Source organism: Gekko japonicus, unplaced genomic scaffold (assembly GCF_001447785.1).
Source record: "Gekko japonicus isolate JY-2015 unplaced genomic scaffold, Gekko_japonicus_V1.1 scaffold238, whole genome shotgun sequence".
NCBI classification, from domain to species: Eukaryota; Metazoa; Chordata; class Lepidosauria; order Squamata; family Gekkonidae; genus Gekko; species Gekko japonicus.
In genome coordinates this window covers 163,945-176,746 of record NW_015161411.1, presented here as the reverse complement: position 1 = coordinate 176,746, position 12,802 = coordinate 163,945, and the positions used below count along the sequence as shown (strand labels likewise).

The window sequence follows — 12,802 nt, the reverse complement described above, 5'->3', positions numbered from 1 at the left end:
GCATACGAATACCCTATATCCTATTAGGCTCTACGGGTTGCCGCCATTCTTAACAGTGCCTGTGTTACTGCATCTATAGCTTTGCAATAAAAGTCTAACCGTTCCTGAATGCGTGTACTTCGTTGTTAGCTGTGGGTTCTGACAACGGGCTTGGCTGAACAGATCACGAATACCTTTTTATTATTTATTTATTTGCCTTTTGCCCCTGTTGGGAACCCAAAATGGCTTACATCGTTCTCCTGGCTTCTAATGTCCTGGCCCCACTGCTGGACCTCCGGATGGCACCTGGTCTTTTTGGCCACTGTGTAACACAGAGTGTTGGACTGGATGAGCCACTGGCCTGATCCAACATTGACTTCTCTTACGTTCTTATGTACTCCTCTCCTCCGTTTCATCTTCACAACAATCCTGTGAGGTAGGTCAGGCTGAGCGTGTGTGTGACTGGCCCAAGGTCACCCAGCAAGCTTCCCACAACGAGAGTGGGGATTCGAACCCGGATTTCCCAGATCCTAGTCTGAAGCTTTAACCACGACACCACACTGTCTCTCTACCACATCTGGCCCATCTACCCCTCGTCCCCTGTGGCACTCACCATCCCATCCCTGTAGCTGGGCGTCATGTCATACAAGATGTTGCGCTTGTTTCTCCTCCGCGGTTTGGTCTCCAGCGTGATGCCGGTCACCTTGCTTCCAGTGCCTGCCACCTGGACCTGCGGGAGAGGGGAGTGCACCCCTGAGCAAGGGTCTGTCGGAGGCACAACGACCAGGGACGTTACAGGAGTCATAAAGGTTCCCTAGATGGGTCAGATCGAGGCAGGGCTGGTGGAGGAATTGACGGGCAGAAGAGGAGAGCAGGGTGTGAATTAAGGGGAGAAACTGGAGGCCTTTGCACCCTGGAGGAACAGATCGGGAAAAGAAGAGAGCAGAGTATGAATTAAGGGGAGAAACTGGAGGCTTTTGCACCCTGGAGGAACAGATGGGGAGGAGAGCAGGGTGCGAATTAAGGGGAGAAACAGGAGGGCTTTGCACCCTGGAGGAACAGATGGGGAAAAGAGGAGAGCATGGTGTGAATTAAAGGGGAGAAACTGGAGGCCTTTGCACCCTGGAGGAACAGATGGGGAAAAGAGGAGAGCATGGTGTGAATTAAGGGGAGAAACTGGAGGCTTTTGCACCCTGGAGGAACAGATGGGGAAAAGAGGGGAGCATGGTGTGAATTAAAGGGGAGAAACTGGAGGCCTTTGCACCCTGGAGGAACAGATGGGGAAAAGAGGAGAGCATGGTGTGAATTAAGGGGAGAAACTGGAGGCCTTTGCACCCTGGAGGAACAGATGGGGAAAAGAGGAGAGCATGGTGTGAATTAAGGGGAGAAACTGGAGGCCTTTGCACCCTGGAGGAACAGATGGGGAAAAGAGGAGAGCAGGGTGTGAATTAAGGGGAGAAACTGGAGGCCTTTGCACCCTGGAGGAACAGATGGGGAAAAGAAGAGAGCAGGGTATGAATTAAGGGGAGAAACAGGAGGCCTCTGCACCCTGGAGGAACAGATGGGGAAAAGAAGAGAGCAGGGTATGAATTAAGGGGAGAAACAGAGGCATTTGCACCCTGGAGGAACAGATGGGGAGAAGAGGAGAGCGGGGTGTGAATTAAGGGGAGAAACTGGAGGCCTTTGCACCCTGGAGGAACAGATGGGGAAAAGAAGACAGCAGGGTATGAATTAAGGGGAGAAACAGGAGGCCTTTACACCCTGGAGGAACAGATGGGGAGAAGAGGAGAGCATGGTGTGAATTAAAGGGGAGAAACTGGAGGCCTTTGCACCATGGAGGAACAGATGGGGAAAAGAGGAGAGCATGGTGTGAATTAAGGGGAGAAACTGGAGGCCTTCGCACCCTAGAGGAACAGATGGGGAAAAGAGGAGAGCATGGTGTGAATTAAAGGGAAGAAGATGGAGGCCTTTGTACCCTAGAGGAACAGATGGGGAAAAGAGGAGAGCAATGTGTGAATTAAAGGGGAGAAACAGGAGGCCTTTGCACCCTGAAGGAATGGATGGGTAAGAGGACAGCGGGGTCTGAATTAAAAGGAGAAACAGGAGGCCTTTGCACCTTGGAAGAACAGATAGGGAGAAAAAGAGAGTGAGATGACAATTAAGAGGAGAAACAGGAGGACGTCGAACCCTGGAGGACCAGGTCAGAAAACATACAAAATGGTGGCACAGCTCTTAGGTGACCTGGCCCCCCTACGGATGCCCTGGCCTGCCAACTCCCTGCCCAGAACCAGAAGTTTCATTCCTACCTGGTACTCCAACGTCCCGTTTGCATGCAGCGTAAGCTTGGCAGAACCCACGGCCCCCGTGTGGGTGGGCATGAGGGCATCTCGTCCACACAGCACGCTCTGGATGGCTGGGGGGGGGGCAAGAGAAATGGGGGCGAGTTTAGTTGGAAACCTGATCTCTCCAGTCCCCCCCTTCACGAACTGGGATTCGGGGAGCTCCTCCCCGCCACTCACTGTCGCAGCTCGTCCTGGCAGTGACGTGACCGGCGACCTGGCGCCGGAATCGGCCCTCCACCTCCACGGCGATCTTCAGTTGCCCCTGGGCCAGCCACGCCATCTCTCGGCTCGACAGTCCCGTCAACACCTCGGCAAAGTCGGGGTCCTGGAGGTGACAGAAACTGAGAACGGGGCGTGGAGCGGCAGCGGCACTGCAGGCATTGGAAGAGGGGAGGCGGCGCTAAAGGCGGCGCTCAAAGGTGGCGGCTTACCTGCAAGGAGACGTTGGCGGAGACCTCCCTCAGGACCCTGTCCTGGTGCAGGATCTGGACCCTCAGGGGCAGCCCAGGGGATTCTGAGGAGGGAGAAAACAAAAAACGAGACACGTCACTCCTGCACTGTAGTGTTACCCACCACCAGGGGTCATTTCCTGCAGAAGCGCACAGGAGCGGAGCTCCCGCAGTAAAGAGCCCAGGGGGCGGGCACACGCAACAAGCCCCACCCCCTGCTCCCAGCAGCCCTCAGTCAGAGCAAGAAGCAGCCAGGTAAGCTGCAGAGCCCCCGGCCCCCCGGTCCAAAACAGTCCAGTGGCACCTTTAAGACCAAGTTTTATTCAGGCACAAGCTCTCCTTTCTCTGCGAGGACAGATCTGCACGTCCCCCCCCCCCCAGCTAGCAATCCAAAACAGTCCAGTGGAGCCTGAGCGGTGGGTGTTGCCTTCTGACACACTTCCGGTGATGTCAGGGGGTGTGGCATATGCAAATGAGTTATGCAAATGAGTTATGCTAATGAGCTCCTGCACCTCTTTTTCTACGAAATGACCCCTGCCCACCACCACCAGCGGAGCCCTTTCTCCTTGCTCCTTCCCAGAACTGGCTCATCCACAAGGGTCAGTGTGAGGGCTTTCCGCTCTGTGTCTGTGTGTTTTTTTGTGCTTGCCTGGAAGTCATGGTGGCTTCTGGCGACCCCTACTGGGGGCTTGGACGTTTTTCAGAAAGGTGGCTTTATTAGCCTGCCTCTGCATCCCACCACTGATACTTCTGGAGATCCACTTTGGTGTAGATAAGGGTGGAAACTAGTCAAAGGGTCAAAAATATTGATTTTACTGACTAAAATTTTTTTAAAAAAACCCTGACCAAATACTGACAAATTACTGAACAATTTAATGTCAGCGTATTGGTAAGTTAGGGGGCCGCAGCATCTCAGAGGTTAAGATGCTGAGCTGCAGGCTGGAAGGTCGGTAGTTCGGCAGTTTGAGACCCGAGTGCCGCATGATGGAGTGAGCTCCCGTCTCTGGTCCCAGCTCCTGCCAACCGAGCCGTTCGAAAGCAAGAAATTGCAAGTAGATAAATAGGTACCGCTTCGGTGGGAAGGGAACAGCGTTCCATGCGCCTCGACGTCTAGTCATGCCACATGACCACGGAGAAGTCTTTGGACAGCGCTGGCTCTTCAGCTTGGAAACAGAGAGGAGCACTGCCCCCTAGAGCCGGATTAGACTGGCTTTCGAGCAAGGGAAACCTTTACCTTAAGTGGTTAAGAGCGCGGACTCTTAATCTGGGAGAACCGGGCTTGATTCCCCACTACTCCACACGCAGCTGCTGGGTGAGCTTGGGCAAGCCACAGTTCTCTTGGAGCTGTTCTATCAAGAGCAGTTCTCTCAAGAGCTCTCTCAGCCCCGCCTACCTCACAGGGTGTCTGTTGGGGAGAGGGGAAGGGAAAGGAGATTGTAAGCCGCACTGAGACTCCTTTGGATAGTGAAGAGTGGGGTATAGATCCAATCTCCTCCTCCTCCTTCTTGGAGGTCGCCCTTCCAAGTACTTGCCAGAGTCGGCCCTGCTTAGCTTCCTAGAGCTGACGAGGTCGGGCTTGCCTGGGCTATCCAGGTCAGAGGAGTAGGAGGGATTCCCAGTGCGCCATAACACTACAGGATTCATAACCATCAAGTATGTTAATTCCTGAATAAAGCTTTTATCTACACTTTAATTTAGCTTGTGCCCCTCTGCTGCGTTCATCAGTCTCCGAACACAGATACCCGTCTCCAGGGGTCATTTCCTGCAGGAGCGCGCAGGAGCGGAGCTCCGGCAGTAAAGAGCCCAGGGGGCGGGCACACGCAACAAGCCCCACCCCCTGCTCCCAGCAGCCCTCAGTCAGAGCAAGAAGCAGCCAGGTAAGTTGCAGAGCCAACAGGTCCAAAACAGTCCAGTGGCACCTTTAAGACCAAGTTTTATTCAGGTACAAGCTCTCCCTCCTCTGCAAGGACAGATCTGGGTGTCCCCCCCCCCCAATAGCTAGCAATCCAAAACAGTCCAGTGGAGCCTGAGCGGTGGGCGTTGCCTTCTGACACCCTTCCGGTGATATCAGGGGGTGTGGCATATGCAAATGAGTTATGCTAATGAGCTATGCTCCTGCACCTTTTTTTCTACGACATGACCCCTGCCCGACTCACTCCTGTCCGCCGACTCCAACAGACCCTTGGTCACGAGGACAAAGTGCAGGTTGTTCTCCGTGTCGCTCAGGGTCAGCATGGCGATGCCCCCCATGCCGAGGTGGGTGGGGTCCACGGACGTCAGTATCGCGCTGAACGTTTCTGGGGTGGAGAGGAATGGTAACAGAGCATCATCAGCTTGGACCGGGAGCCAAGGGACGGCTGAGTTATTGTAGCCTAATGCTCTTCCGTATGGTTCTAGGCAGCTTGCCAATTTTTTTTTAGAAACAATCTCAGTTTTAAGCCAAAAATAAAACAACCAATTGTTTTAAAATGATTGAAAAAAGCAGGGCTCTTTTTGGGCAGGAACGCACAGCAACGGAGTTCCGGCTGGCTTCCGAGTTGGCCACGCCCAGCAGGAACTCATTAGCATAACAGGCCACACCCAACAGCAGGAACTCATTAGGATTGGCTACATTAGGGGTGTGTGGCCTAACATGCAAAGGAGTTCCTGCTACAAAAAAAGGCCCTGGGTTTTGACAACAAACAAGGTAAACAGAATAAGAAGCAAAAGGTGGGTGTGGCTGGATGACCACACTTCTGGTAACATGGGGGTGCGGCCTAATGTGCTAATGAGCTGTGCTGGCAGGGGTGTGGCCTAATATGCTAATAAGTTTCTGCTGTTGGGTGTGGCCTATTATTGGGTGCTGGGCTTTTTCTACAAAAAGAGCCCTGAAAAAAAGCATTTGCAGGAGAAATTCTTGTGGGGCTGTGCCTTTAAGAAGGCGGCGGAGCCCCCCAAAGCCCCACTGTAGCCTGCCGGGGACTGAACCGGGGACCTTCTGGATGCCGAGAAGATGCTTGACCACTGAGCCACCTGGCTTTCTCCCGCATCACCCACTGGATCCGCACCACTAATGGCCGGGTCCAAGGCATGCCCTCGGATCTGGCTGGCAATGACTCGGGATGAGGTTATGGGTGAATCTGGAAGTGCCAAAAGGCCTTGTTACCTGCAAGCAGGGCCCGGTGCTTCATGATTTTCCCTCGGATCTCGCCTGCAGGGTGGGACTTGGTGACCAGGGAGACGCGCAGCTGGTCCACCTTCAACAGCCGGACCGAGGACTTTTGCAGGTTCCGCCAGACGCCACAGATCTGTAGAGGGGCGGGAGGGAGTGGAGAGGGCCATGCTATCAGGCCATCCTGTACACTGATGCAAATCCACAGACTGGATGCAACTCAGTGTACTGTCGATTCGCGTGACGTGCACGCCACACATTTCAAGTGGGACGGTGCATGGGCTTAAGTGTGCCGTGGGACCACTCCGACAGGCGGAAGATACAGAGGTGCAACTGTGCCTCTTGCAGCATGTGTGCAAACTGGTTTCCCCACTCTGACATGGCTCCGGGTCCCACAGCTACAGTAACACGGGAATCCAGAAGCCATTCAGGGAAGGGTGAAGGAGACGGGCAACGCCGAGGTCCACTCACCATGCCGTCCTGGGGAGAGGCTCCCTTCTGCACAGGGTGTTCGAAGAGGACGGTGCCTTCGGCCTCTGTGAAACGGACTCGGCTCGGCTGGGCTAGCCTATGTGAGAAGAGGCAGAATTGGGCGAGTGGGTGGAGGAGGTATTGGCCCGGACCTGTGCCGCAGCGAACTCTAGCTTCCAGGGAAGCTTGGTAGGGGATGAGTGCAGAGACGGCTCCCTCTCCTCCACCACCTGTTGCCGCCACCGCTTCTTGATGCCCGGCATCACCCGCTCATCACCTGCCCTCCCCGGTCCTCCCAACTACCCCCCCCCGCCACTTAAAGGGGCAGAACAGCTATTGCTCCTTCTGTCGTGGTTTCCCACAAGTCTTAAAAGATAGCAAAAAGGAAACTTTAAAGACTTGCAGGGAACCAGGACACAGAGGCTGCCGGCTGCTCTGGATCCTGGGTTTGGGGTGGCACAATGGGTGAGGGAGTGGATCAGCAACAGAAGGCGGATAGGGCAAGGGTGGGGGCAAGGGGGTGAAGGGGCACAGGCGGCACCCCCCCTCCAACTGCTACCCGAGGACATCACTTCACTTTGCCTCTTCAGTGCCATATGAGTAAATAGCAGGCCCTTCCCGTAACGGAGCCAGAATGCTGCAGTGTCTTAGGAGACCTGAGTTCTAATCCTCCCTTGGTGCCTCTGTGCAGGCACAGTGTGGCACACAGTGTCCAATCAGCCTCCCGGAGTGGCCAGAACCCTAGTTTATTATTTAATTGACCCAACATGGCTTACAACATTCCTCCCCCCCACCCCTTCTCCGTTTTATCTACCGGTGAGGGAGTCTAGGCAGAGAGCAGGTGACGGGCCCAAGGTCACCCACCGAGCTCCCGTGGCAGAGTGCGGATTCGAACCTGGGCCTCCCAGATCCTAGTCTGAACTCCACACTGGGTCTTTCTGGAATTGGTTTAATTTTGGGACATTTGGAGCTGGAATCCAAAAAAGGATTTTGTAGGGCTATTGGAAACAGGACCCTGTCCTGGACGGGCCAAATCTCCTCAGATCTCCGGAGCTAAGCAGGGTCAGCCCTGGTCAGTATTTGGATGGGAGACCTCCAAGAGATACCAGGGGCGTGACGCGGAGGCAGGCCATGGCAAACCACTGAACCTCTCTTGCCTTGAAAATATCTCTTGCCTGTTGGTTTATTGCTCTTAGCGCTTTTATCGGTTTTATGAACCTTGTCTTGTAAGCTGCCCTGAGCCCACTCATGGGATAGGGCGGGGTACTAAATTAATTAATAGGAGCTGCGGTGGCTCAGTGGTTAAGATGCTGAACTGCAGGCTGGAAGGTCGGCAGTTCCGCAGTTCGAGAGCCGAGTGCCGCAAGACGGAGTGAGCTCCCGTCTCTGGTTCCAGCTCCTGCCACCCTAGCAGTTCGAAAGCAAGAAATTGCAAGTCGATAAATAGGTACCACTTCGGTGGGAAGGTTAACAGCGTTCCGTGCGCCTCGGTGTTTAGTCATGCCAGCCACATGACCACGGAAACGTCTTCGGACAGCGCTGGCTCTTCGGCTTTGAAACGGAGATGAGCACCACAACCCTAGAGTCGGATTCGACTGGCTTTCGAGCAAGGGAACCTTTACCTTTTTTACTAGGTACTACTGAAGAAGCTGCGGTGGCTCAGTGGTTAAGATGCTGAACTGCAGGCTGGAAGGTCGGCAGTTCCGCAGTTCGAGAGCCGAGTGCCGCAAGACGGAGTGAGCTCCCGTCTCTGGTTCCAGCTCATGCCGACCTAGCAGTTCGAAAGCAAGAAATTGCAAGTAGATGGGAAGGGAAGGGAAGGGAACAGCGTTCCGTGCGCCTTGGTGTTTAGTCATGCCAGCCACATGACCACGGTATTATTATTATTATTATTATTATTAATAATAATAATAATAATAATAATAATAATAATAATAAACAACCCCTCAGGGGATGCTATAAATCGGCTGTGACTTGATATGAGAAACTTGTACAACCTCTTCTGGCATGGAATCCTTTGGGTCCGCTGCCCATCTCTTTAGGACTACTTGGCATTATTTGACACCGATGGGATCCACTGAGCCAGGTGTAACGAGGGCGGGCTTAATCCAATCTACATTGTGACTTTGGCTGACCCTCACCAGACCTGCCAAACGAATCATTTTGTCTTTTGTTTCTCCCATAATGAAAACAAAACACCTTTCAAACTGGGGGAGGCTTCTGAATGGCCAAGCTGTGCCTCATGCGCGCACCCTCTCTTTTTATTAATGTGTTGTTGTTTTTTAAGTAAAAATTACGATTCGAAATTATACAACGCCTACGGAACAAAAATAGGCAGATGTCCCATCATCTTGTAAACAATACAATGAGAGAATCACGGGGGAAAAGACTATAAAAACTAACAAACACCATGATGAGTATTACGAATCTCCTTGATGGAAATGCAAAGATTTTATATCAGTTTTTGCACGTTAAATGCAAGACAAGAAGGGAAAGGTTTAGTGGAGAAGGAGAGAGGGGACGCCGGGGAGGCGCACATTAAATGCTATCTTCCTCATAGATGGAATTTCTACTCCTCCAGTCCTCGAGGGAAAAGCATTCTTCTATGAAAAAAAGTTCTTTTTGTAGCAGGAACTCCTTTGCATATTAGGCGACACAACCCTAATGTAGCCAATCCTCCAAGAGCTTACAGAGCTCTTCTTACAGGGGCTACTGTAAGCTCTTGGAGGATTGGCTACATTAGGGGTGTGTCGCCTAATAGGCAAAGGAGTTCCTGCTACAAAAAGAGCCCTGGAAGAATGCTTTTCCCTTGAGGACTGGAGAAATAGAATTTCCATCTATGAGGAAGCCTTTTTGTGAAATGCAAAATATGTGCAAGTTCCATTAGATGGTTTATTGGGTTTTATGATTATATCACAGTGGAAATATACATACTGGATACCTTTGAAGAACTACTGCAGAATACCTGGACACTTGGAATTTTCTGTATTGGTAGCTTTATCCCTTCAAGGAATGATGTCGAAAAGATTGACTGAGCACTTTATGGGACATGTCATCCTATTTATGTATCTGAAATTATTTATTGACATTTGGATGGATCTACTGCACCTTGTTTTTGTAAGGATTTACCATGTGAAAAACGGATCTTTGCATTTCCATCAAGGATATTCGTAACACTCATCACGGTGCTTGTTAGTTTTTATACCATCATCTCGTAAGGCATTCCCCCCGCTTTTATAATCTTGAAAAGCAGCTATAGACATCCTTCTCCATTTACTGCTTCCCAGAAGTCAACCAAAGGGTGCCAATTATGCCAAAATGTTTCCGGTCCCTGTCTTCCAACCTGTAATTTAATGATTTCGCTTAATTTAGATGGTTCTTGCCAACATACCAAAGGCACTCCTTTATCGTCAGAACTACCAGGTCGGGCCAACTCGTTGCAACTGTGGTTGGTAAACGTTACCATTATGGGAGCGTACAATTTGTAGCACTGTCTGATTAAACCACGCTGGGTGACTTCAAAGGGAAACTCTTGTTCTTCATTTTCAAGTCTTAACTGCTAGATGGCACCATTGACAGAGGGCGATTCTGCATTGGCTTTTCCCTCCGTTATTTTACCAAACCCACCTTGGAATAGAAATTCCTCTCTGCACTGCAGGCTTGTGAGACTGACAAGGTGCTGTTTGAATGTTTGAACATAGTGTAAACGTGCACTTTGATGTATTATTTTGGTGAACCTATGGGGGGGAGGCGTGGCTGTTTGCCCCAGAGCAAAATAAAGCGCGGTAGCCCGATCGCACGGTCCCCCGAGTCTCCGTGCTTAGGCTGTTAGCTGGCGATTACACGGCAATGGCGCGATCATACAAGCAGCACTGCTTTCAGTTTTGTGTTTGTGTGCATGCGCTTACGAAAAACATCTGGTTTGTAACGGGACGTGGATGGGCGCCAGATGCCACGGCATACGAGCGCTCCCGCGATCAGACGCCCGCCTGTGCCGTGTGTTTTCCGGATACTAGTGCGCTTTCCTTGGTACTTTTTAACTCCATATCTTTGGCGGGACGCCACGCGTTGTCCACGGGTGCGCTACGCTTCCCAGATGTCGCGGTGTGATCGCGCCCTGAAAACCTGCCCAACATTCGTGCCTTTTGCATGGCAAATTGCGTGCTACAAATTTGCGTGATTGCAGGAGTGCTAGTATCCCGTGGCATCTGGTGTCCGTCCAGGTCCCGTTGCAAACCGGATGTTTTTTGTAAGTGCATGTGCACAAACACGAAACTGAAAGCAGTGCTGCTCCGTGGAACTGCGCATGTACACAAATGCGAAACGCTTGTGTGATCACGCCGCTTCTTTGCCATGCTGCAGCATCGCCATGTGATCACCAGCTAACAGCTGAAGCACGGACACTCGGGGGACCGTGTGATCGGGCTACCACACTTTATTTTGCTCCAGGGCGAACAGCCACGCCTCCCCCCCACCACGTTATCTGGCCTGTGTGACCGGGGCCTAAGAACATTCAAATAACAAGAATTGCTCAAGAATTGGAACACTTTGGAGCTTTATCTGATGTTAAGTTATATATGGTCTACACTATTCTTTGGCCGAGCGCCGAAGAATAGATTCTTTTGAACTATGGTGCTGGAGAAGACTCTTGAGAGTCCCTTGGACTGCAAGGAGTTCAAATCAGTCAATCCTAAAAGAAATCGACCCTGACTGTTCCCTGGAAGGCCAGATAATGAAACTGAAGCTCAACTACTTTGGCCACCCAATGAGAAGGGAGCACTCACTGGAGAAGACCCAGATGCTGGGAAAGATTGGTCAAAGAAGACGGGGACGGCAAAGGATGAGATGGTTAGACAGTGTCATAGATGCAATGAACATGAAGTTGAGCAAACTTAAGAGGACGGCGGAAGACCGGAAGGCCTGGCGTGATCTGGTCCATGGGGTTGCGAAGAGTCGGACTCGACTGTTCGACTGAACAACAACAGCAACACTATTCTTCGGTTTCCTTAAACTGTTGTAAGCCACCTGGAAGTTAACAAGCCTAGGCCTTTTGCAGGTGATGCGGTGCTCTCAACAGCCTATTTTGCTACTTCCCTTCCTCAGGCTCCGGCAGCACGGTTCCGCTCGGCTTCGCCAGGGACAACAACCGCTTTTTGGATGCACAGAAAGACTTGGAAATTAGTCACCGCTTGGCTATGCAAAGGCCTGGCAAAAACAGGAGGGCTTGCGGGGGGGGGGGGAGAGCAGGCAGAAAGGGAGGCCCCTTGTGCAATCAGAAGGGGAGTTTGATTGACTGCCGCTACCCCCCCCCAGCCAAGTCCAAAGCTGAAGCAGCCCCATGGGGCTCCTGCAGCCCAGAGAGACAACTGGGGCCTGGGAACGCGTGGAGGCTGAAACTGTTTATTGGACCTCTCTCCGTTTTTCTCCCAAATTAGGGCTTTTTTGGTAATTTAAAAAAAGAAAACACAAAAGCACGACTGGAGTTGCTTCTCTGCTTGGGATGGATGGGATGGGATCCCAAACTGGGTTGCCAGCCTCCAGGTGGGGACTGGAGATATCCTGGGAGTACAATGGATCTCCAGGCCACAGTTCCCCTGGAGAAAACGGCTGCTTTGGAAAGCAGACTCTATGGCACTATTCAACGTATCTCCCTGCAGATTTAAACTGCAGGCTTCTATGCCACACATAAACCTCTGTAATATCAAGTCAACCCCCAGAGGGAGCAAAACTCATGCAGAAGAATAGACATCCCCCCCACCCCCCAAAGAAATGGGAACTTCCAGAGATTAAAATGAGAATGAGGAAGAGCCGGAGGAGGAGGAGGAGGAGGAGGGAGAGACTTGCCATCTTCATCCTGTTGTTTTGCCAACATGCACACAAATGTAAAATGAAAACCACACTCCGAGAGTGTTTTTGATTACCGCCAAACAAAAATAACTCAGCACAGCACCCAAAAATAAAACGCATGGAGACTGTCTGCTGGTTATAACTCTATAACCTTTCACCAGTCTGTCAAGAACACTGCAGAATGCAGACTCTTAGTCTTAGACTAAAGCTGGCTAACTGGTGGTTTGCAAACTGGCTAACTAGGGTGCTATCAACTTGCAACCGAGTCATGGAGACCCCAGGAGGACCATGGGGCATTCAAGGTGAGGCAAGAGGCTAACAGAGATGGTTTGCAATTGCCTTCCTTTGCTTAGCGTCCCCAGCCTTCCTTGGTGGTCTCCCTTCCATGAACTAATGCTTAGCTCCCAGGCTCTGGCAAGATTGAGCTAGTCAGCAGGGTGATAGCCAGTGTGGTATAACGGTTAAGGGTGGTGGACTCTAATCTGGAGAACCGGGTTTGATCCCCCACTCCTCCTCCTCCTCCACAGGAAGCCTGCTGGGTGACCTTGAGCCAGTCACAGTTC

The 12,802-nt window shown here is 51.7% G+C and overlaps 1 protein-coding gene across 1 annotated transcript in view; it reads right to left on the bottom strand.

Annotated features, from left to right (window-relative positions):
* The window catches only part of CHRD (chordin), a 117,002-nt gene that overhangs the window by 32,758 nt on the left and 71,442 nt on the right, over positions 1 to 12,802 (bottom strand). Inside the window, exons 6-12 of the mRNA XM_015426820.1 lie at positions 6,393 to 6,544; positions 5,916 to 6,057; positions 4,927 to 5,067; positions 2,753 to 2,835; positions 2,499 to 2,646; positions 2,286 to 2,392; positions 593 to 709 (exon numbers count right to left, since the gene is read on the bottom strand). Coding sequence (XP_015282306.1) covers positions 593 to 709; positions 2,286 to 2,392; positions 2,499 to 2,646; positions 2,753 to 2,835; positions 4,927 to 5,067; positions 5,916 to 6,057; positions 6,393 to 6,544 — 890 coding nt within the window. The remainder of the gene's footprint in view (positions 1 to 592; positions 710 to 2,285; positions 2,393 to 2,498; positions 2,647 to 2,752; positions 2,836 to 4,926; positions 5,068 to 5,915; positions 6,058 to 6,392; positions 6,545 to 12,802) is intronic.